Raw genomic sequence first — 8,786 nt, 5'->3', positions numbered from 1 at the left:
GTAAGTGTGTGTTAGTGTAGCTGTGTGACATCTCACCATAAGTCCTGACTCCTTTTTATTTCAGAGTAAGAATGCCTGGACCAGATCATTCTGAAGAGCAGTGTGGTACCAAGTGCTGGGTTGTGTTGCTGTGCAGAACACCATGTCAGGTATGGTAATTACTGAGTGGCTGAGGGCGTGGCCATCCCTCTCCCAGTTCCATCAGCTGACACACCTACAGTGGCTGCTGCAGAGTGGAGAAACTCTTTGTATTCCTCATAAAATCTGTACAGTCTTTCTAATTTCAGCACAATTGACCAGCCTCCTGATATAAGGCCACAAAGCCAAGACTTCATGCCACACGAAGACCCAAACTAGTGTTATCAATGGAATTAAATTAGTCTTGAAAGGTGCTCAAATCTGCTGAGCAGGGATGTTTAACAACACAAGACATCACAATTTGATCTGCTTTTCAAAAAGACTATAAGAAGACACTAATGGAAACTACACTGGAAGACCAATTGTTAACATAATTACCAAACTTTCCAGGCTTTGTTCCTTCAGAGGCATAGAAAATTAAATTTATTTAATTAAAATAATGGTTTTTTGTTGTAGAGAGAGATGCCTTAATATATCAGTTAGAGCAGAGTGGAAATGGATTTATATCAAAACAGAACTAAGAGAGCTGGAAATATGAGTATTTAGGCAATAATGTGATCTACAAGACAAAATTACATTGTGATTTTTCTCTATAAATTTATTAAAAATCGGAAACAATATTGAAATTGAAGTCACACTCATCCAACCTTCTAATACAAAAAGAGTCCGTTCTGTGGAGCCCCCTGGCCTCAAGCACCGGGCAGGGACAGGCTGCACCTCCGCCCAAACACAGGGGTGGTTTCCCAGTGCCGCCCTGTGTTGAGAACACGTAACTACATGGACAGATCCCTTTTACCTAAGGTCATGCTCCAGGAAACAGCGTGTGCTCGGTCAGGGAGCAAAACACCTGCAAAACAACCTCTGCTGGCGCTGCACACGCACTGCAAAGTGTGGGTTTGTGTTTTAATCACAGGTTCTTTTCCTAAGGGTTGCACTGCTAAGGACCTTCTGTCATCACTCTGCTGAATAACAAAAAGAGATACTGAATATACAGTAAAATAATGTTTACATGCAATGCCAGTAAACAAGGTAGAAATGGCAGTAGGTTTTGCTAAAGAATAAAAAAAATCAAGTGCTATTTGGCAGCAAATCATTCAAGCAGTATCTCTCATTAGTAATTTATTACTCAAAAGGAAGAATATGTAAATGGTGTATTTTATTTACTCAGTAGCAATTGTGGTGCCAGATTTGCTTGTATAGATAAGGATTTTGGCCAGCAACAGGTTGTGTACAACTTAGTGATAGCTGAGGCAGAACAGCTTCACCTTAAACTGAAACAAATCTGTACATTTATTGTTCAAAAGCTTGTACCATAACAGGAAACTAAAACTGCCTACATTCATAAATAATGTTGAGAATTATGCACAGTCCTGCATAATTCTTATTCATATTCCTGATTATAATCAGAATTATAAATACAATTCTCCTTTATCTTAATTAACACCTCTAATCTAATGCACCTCATATGTCTGTACAAAGAAAATATTTCACCATGGTTTTCACCATGGAAACATGTTCTGATTGCCTGTGATCAGTCTGTTAGGGCAAGAAAGGCACAAATATTGAACATGTATGGTGCACATACAACAAGGTCCTTGTAAGCATTTCCCCTGTCATGAGATCTAACACAGTTTTCCCTCAGCACAACAAACAGGGAATCTTTACTCTTCATATAAAACTATCATTATGTGCCACTCAGCTGGTTAAGGGATACAATTTTTAAAATATCTTTAGTATAATGATTAACAACAATGTACACAGCATAGAATATTTCAGACTCTATAGTACAAAGTGCACATCTTTTATTATGTTCTGGAACTGATCCCAGGTTAGCTCTTCCCTAAATTATTTTGTCTGTGATAAAACAGCACTGAGAGTGTTCTCACTTGCACTTGCTACCCCATGGGCTGCTGTCACAAAGTGTTTGCAAGACCCTAGAAATATCTGGGGTGTGTCTTTTCCTACACTGCACTTTCCTTTCCAGTAATTGCAGACCAGAGACAGTAACAGCTGCTTTGCACCCCCAGGAAATCCCATGTATTTAGGAGACCCCCCTGTAATCAAGAAAGCAACATTCAGGTCAGCTCTGAACTAGCCTGTAGTTCTCTAATCAAGTCAAAGTGTGTCACTTGCACACCATTCAGTCGAGTTTGTTATAAGAGATTTGTACAAATCCTGCAAATACTACCTTGATTCAATGGCTGAGGAACTAAGGGCTTCAGACAAGTCACTGCCTCCCATCAGCATTAGCAGGCAAACAAGGGTATAACACCTGTTCCAGCATCTCAGCAGATGCATTATGCTTGTGAATCATTATTCTACAACTGCTTGCTAGAAAACATCCAGGGGATTCTTCTGAAAATGTAAAATTTTAAAAGTCTTTTTGGTACAGCTCTTGTTGCAAATTACACCTTACGGATTTGCCAGGCAAATGAATCCTTACAAGGATGCTCTTCCTGCATGGAGGGTGGATACACTTTGTGCATTGGCTCTGACCCAAAGACTCTCAGCATCCCAAAGTGAGATTCTGCTTCTCAGAGAACGCTGGAAATATCAATTATAATTTCCATTTAGTGGTGCAAACACAGCTGTGTGAAAATGGTAGTGTAGATTACAGAATATCCACCAGAGGGAAGCTCGTGCATACATGCAAAGTGAAATAGATAATTTGAAGGGTGAATGAAACACACACCTGATATTTACACCAAAGCAAATTCTATTCAAAGTGTTTTGTAACAACAGCACAGACTTTTTGAGCTTGGAAAGTTTTCAGAAGTTATTTGCCAATCTAAAAGTAACAGACTTACAGAAAGTTTCCTGTGTTGATGGCTGAGTTGTTGCACTACATGTAATATGCACACACTCAAAAAACTTCAGATTTTTTTTTTAACCACACAGATGCAGACTGATGTCACTGCTGTTGGTGAATTAGACCAGAGCTGCTGTGGTCCAATGGCCAAATTCGTGGTCCCATCCATTAAAGTCCCACCCACATTCGGTCACAAAAGTAAGACACTGAGTTGTTTACCCACTATTGTGTTTAGCATGTAATTGAATATACTACATTGCTCCTCCTGTTAATGGAAATATTTGCTAAATTTTCCATAAAGTTTGTGTACTACTAATGTAAATTTGATAAATAACAGTCAGGCACTTTTAGAGAATACTGAAGACTGGTGACAGTCTGAAGTTTTCATAGTGATCCAAGAGTCACACAGAGCTCTTCAGAAACATGTTCCCTACCTAATGTTAACTCTAATGTCTGTGATATTGAGTCTAATAGCCTGTCTTCAGAGTCTGGCTCAAGGAATTCCTAGCATTTCAATACTTCTCTGAGGTCTTTTTAGAAACAGAAATCCCAGGCTATGGCTGCAATTCAGACATTCAATTATTTTCTTGTTTAAATGAAAGACACAGAGACAGAGCCATTAGGCAAGGAGACTTCAACTGAAGAAACATGTTTCTGAAAAATGTAGGGACAGATGCTTCAGAAGTTGAACCAGATCCACAACCTCACTGGATTAGAACTGTACTAATACCAATGGTTGTACAGACAACTGCTCTTTTCCAACAGAAGTAAAGTTTTAGGGAAAAAAATCTTACACAAGTGTCGTGTCACACTGATATGGAACCCACAGGTCCTTTCAGGGATCCTTGGTAGAATGAGGAGTCACCACAGGGTTGTAGCCACAATTAGAGCTTTATTATGACATACAAATTTAATTATCAGCCTAGCTTATTGTTATCTACAATTTCTAGCAGTTAGAGTAACTTACTGCTACACACAGTTTTTAACAATTATCACAGCTTTCAGTTAATCAGAATTTCCAGTAATCAGTGTAGCTCTTTACTATCTGGAGTCTTTGGTTACCCAGGCTTGGAGTCACCTGGGCCTTCTGCAGTTCAGGTCAAAGTCTTAATACTCAGCATGTGATATCATAATCTAGACTGACTTAAGAACCTGCCAGTCCTTGCAGCATTGGGTGACAAGAGGTACTGGGCATCTCCCTTTGTTAATTTTTTCCCCAATAAAAGTCTGCAACTTAGTTCAATCTAGATATGCCACTGCTAATAAATTAAGAAATAGTCCTTATGAAGCTACTTCTGGAGAAATAATGTGTATAAAGATGATTTCATTAGAAGAAGAGACATTGCCCAGCACTTCCTCCCATTAGTTAATTTTCACAAGTGGTTTTCAGAAATTCCCTTTAGAGTACAAACAACTATGTTCCCTTACCCAATCTTTATTAAATGTAGTTAAAAATGAAAGGAACTGGAATCATGTATCAGATTAAATCCAAATTACAATCTTTATTACACAAATAGTATTTTGAAGATATAATACTTGACTTCAATGGAGTTATTCTGGATTTGCTTTTGATCTCATTATACTCTTAGGGATCAAAACCAGCTAAGCTGATTTGGGGGTGATGATGTTGCAATCCTTTTTCCGTAGTGAAAAATACTTTTTAACTTAATATTATGCACTACATTTGCCAAGTTTGCAAAATTAGGGAGATAATCTGTATCACATTCTTAAATCTAAGAAAGGTATACTTAACTCCTTTGTTTCTGTAAATTTTTTTTTATGGTAAATACCCTTCCAGTTTCACTTCTGTGACTTGAACATTTCTGTTGGCACTGCTGTTTTAGTTCCTCCTTTAACATTTTAGAAATGAACTTCTAAAGAAGATGTTTTGAAAACAGAATAACAAAGTAGTTTCATATTCTTTGGCCAGACCCTGAAGAACTTAGGATTCATTCAGGATTTCAATTCTGCGCTGACTACCAAGTGTCTTGGGAGATAAAAGTCACAGCTCATTGCTGGCACAGCAGGAGGACAATGTAATCATGACATGGAGCATTTCCTGCTATAACCCTGTATCCAGACTAGATATTCTGTTGGTTATTGTTTGGCTAAAGAACTGTAATTTCCCAGAGAATTAAAGCTCCCACCCACTTTGTTGTACCAATACAGTCTCACTACAGGGAAAATACTGATTTGCTCTATGCCAGTGTATTTCTGAAGTATGGTTGACTGTTTTCTGCTGAATTGAAAGAGATGACATGAAGGCTTTTTAACATTTTATGCTTTGAAACAGAAATTCCTGCCAAATATATATTTGTAGTTTATCTGCCACACCTCTTTTTTTGTTTCTCTAAAATAAAATGTTGAGTTACTAATATGAGAAAGAGTAGAACAGCATAAAACATTTCTGCTCATAGTTGTTGATCAGATCAGTAACTTCAACAAAGTAGAAAGTTTCTTTAAATAGGGACACTTTAGAAAGACCAACAAGATGCTTAAAAATCTGCTAAAGCAGGATGGATGTAAAATTAAAAGCAGAGTCAGGTGCTGCACTGTATTTTTATTTTTGCTTTGTATGCAAAAACGCATGTCTTTCTAAGCAACAGGAACTGCCATATGTGGTCAGCTGTCTGTAAGAGTGAGCATTAGGATATGAGCTCATAGGCCACATTACCCTACAGAGTATCACTTACAGAGCTTGCTCTCAAGGGGTTCACTGACACCTTCAGAATAAAAGCAGAGCCCAGAGCAACCCAGAACTGAAGAATTTCCAGAATGAGTCAAGCTGAGGAAAGCAGTATCACCTCAACATGGAATATTGTGAGGTCAGTAGTCTGCATAATACTGAGCTTGTCATTTATTATTGGGACTCCTGGAAACTGCATCATCATCTGGACTGTTTGTATGAAGATGAAGCAAGTATCTCTTTCAGTCTTGCTGATCTTGAACCTGGCCATTGCTGATGTCCTTGTACTGATCACTTTACCAATTTGGATTTACTCCTTTGCTGACTCATGGGTTTTTGGGGTAGTCTTCTGCAAAATACTGGTTTTCATCATTTACTGCAGCATGTATGCTAGTATATTCCTAATTACAGCACTGAGCTTGGAGCGGTTAATGGCTGTGTTTTACCCTTTCACAATTCAGAGATACAAAAGAAAAGAGAAGATTTCTTTAATCATGTTCCTCATTTGGTTCCTGTCTATTACTTTTGGCATTTCTGTCATTCCATTTCAAGAGACAGAAGAAATGAACGGTCAAGTGATGTGCACGTGTCGCAGCTACTCTTCTAACAGACAGAAAGTGTCGTATCTTCTGTTGGAGACTCTCGCAGGTTTTGTAATCCCTTTTTTAATTATTTGCACTTGTTATTTGTGTGTTGCAAGAAGAATAAGCAGAATGACTTACCACTCTAAGCAGCGATCAGAACGTCTCATTGCCAGCGTCGTGGTGGCGTTCATTCTGTGCTGGTTCCCTCACCATGTCTTTAACATCCTAGATATTATTTCTATTGAAATAGAACTCTCTAATGAGGAAATGTCTTTGGCACTGGATGAAATTGTGGACAAAGGAGTGTACATCTCTGGAGCGCTTGTGTTCATCAGTAGCTGTATTAACCCTCTGCTTTATGCTTTTGCTGCACGGAGATTTCAGAATCACCTGAGATTTGCCAAGATGTCAAAGCTGTTTGAACAGATGAGTCAGACTGTAACAGAGGAAGACAAGAAAAGAAGTTTGGTTGTGAATAAACAAGAAGATCCTTTAGTAGGCACAGAAAATCTCTAACGAGGAACTCGGTGATTAATCTGTGTCATTCCCTCAATAGTCCTTTCTCCTCATACTCTCAGTTTCATTTGTAAGCAGTCAAGGGAAAGCTAAGGACAGATATAAGCTTTGGGGGTTTTATTCTTGTGTGCTTTATAAGAATTGACATTGACAATCTAGTTCAGTTCATAAGTATACACATAAGCTCAAATTGTAAGGAATACAGCATTTTTACTTTCCATGAAAATAATTTCTGATTTCTAGGAAGTCTGTGTGCAGAAAAGAGAAAAGAACTGCTTGTGGAAAGGAGAGACTTTGAAACTTTAAAAAAAAGCTTTTCTTCAGAAAAAAGTTGTTAGATGTTCAAAAATCCTTAGAAAAAAGTTGTTAGATGTTCAAAAATCCTTATATAATCTGAAGTTTTGAGAGTCCATAATTAAATTCTTGGTGTGGGTAAGAGTGGTTTGAAAGTACAATAGTGAAACAATACTCTTCTGGGTAGATGGAAAATCTGAAGATATTTTTATTCATTACTTAATTTAAGTTTGAAAGTAGGAGGGGTTGTTTTCACAGTCAAACTCATTTACTGTATTATCTTGTGGTAATAGGTTTGGAAAAGTCAAATGTGAAGTGTGACAGCCCTCCAGAACAACCAGGAACTATGAGAGCTCTGTGCTTATGGCAAACATCACTACAGACTGCAGGCTGTATTTGATGGCAAACACATTGTGTGCTTCAATGGCAATTCCACTATTGATGTATTAAAAATATACACTCTGAGTACCCTCAAAATTTTTATTCAGTTAAGCTTCCAAGATGTCTATTAAATTAAGGAGGAATTGAACCAGGCTCAGGTGGTAAGGAGGGAGAGATCCTTGATACTGTTTTTGATGTGTAAGAAAACATGATAGCAGTACAAAGTGTCTAGTATCAGAAGAACTTCACCTTGAAAATAGGAATTGTTTTTTGTTCTCTCGTAGAACAGAGTGGACTTTGCCATAAGAAACTGATAAATTTAGCACTTGCAAGGACTTTATTTTTGTGAATATGTGCAAACTCACTGTGAAAAACTGCACATTACCATTTGCTTTTGAAGTTTTATTTATTTGAATTGTGTCGAACACTTTTTATGCTTGTTTTTGTTAATTTTTAAGTCAATAATTTGTAATAAGATCAAGATAACTGCTGATTAAGAAACATATTGTAATTTCCTGTACCTTGTTTTGGACAGCAGCTAAATAGCTACGTTACTCATCTTTACAAAGAAATTACAAATACTAATTAGAACTTAATTTTCCATGTCTGATTATGTCACAACTAAGTATATGAGTTGTACTAATTTAGCTTGTAAACTGAAATAAACATGGGGAAGTAAAATCCTTCGTTGACATAATATTTCTCTAAACTTTGCATATGTATTTGTTATTCCTGCTTGTTATCAAAAATTCATTCTTTCTTCTCAATAGGAGAAAGGTCCCCAGCAGAGAGGGCTTTCCTTCCATAGGAATCCTTCACTGAAATTAAAGAAAACTTCGACAAGTCCTTGTTTGCAGCAAACAGTAAGCAACAGATGAAACCCTTTAGACTTTACCCTATCCACCTACCACTCTTTTTTCATTCCACTAGTGGCTCTTCAGTTGTTATTAGTAAATTCAATATAACAACGTGACATTATCTCACAAAGAAAGCAGTAACTTTAGTTATCTACTGCATGAAAAAGTGAAGTTGTATTTCTCAAAATGTTCTTGAGATGAGTCACTCTAGTCAACAACACCATAGTACAGATGAGGAGATTTACTGTCTCATGAGCACATGAGCACTGCAACTGCACTCAAGCTCCAGCATTTCACAACTCACAGGGTGGGAAAAGGTCCAGACAAACCTTAGTACAAGCCACCTGACCAGAATTTTCCTTTCTCCCAGCCTGTGCCCTTATACCCAGCATGAATATTCTGCCTCACTGTTCAGTTCTCACATTTTCTCCATTGCTTTTTACTCATAATTTTGCTACTCAGGTAAAACATGTGTTCCATCAGGGAGCTGGAACTGTCTCCTACTTTCTCATTAGTGGCCT

At 37.6% G+C, this 8,786-nt stretch overlaps 1 protein-coding gene across 1 annotated transcript; it reads left to right on the top strand.

Moving 5' to 3' along the window:
• The first annotated feature begins 5,609 nt into the window (after positions 1-5,609).
• Positions 5,610-8,117, top strand: LOC139677466 (leukotriene B4 receptor 1-like). Its single transcript, XM_071567444.1, has one exon. It carries the CDS (start codon positions 5,723-5,725, stop codon positions 6,731-6,733), a length of 1,011 nt encoding a protein of 336 aa, XP_071423545.1. The 5' UTR covers positions 5,610-5,722; the 3' UTR covers positions 6,734-8,117.
• Positions 8,118-8,786: the final 669 nt, after the last annotated feature.

Source organism: Pithys albifrons, chromosome 12 (assembly GCF_047495875.1).
Source record: "Pithys albifrons albifrons isolate INPA30051 chromosome 12, PitAlb_v1, whole genome shotgun sequence".
Taxonomy (NCBI): Eukaryota; Metazoa; Chordata; class Aves; order Passeriformes; family Thamnophilidae; genus Pithys; species Pithys albifrons.
This window is presented reverse-complemented; position numbering and strand designations above follow the sequence as displayed.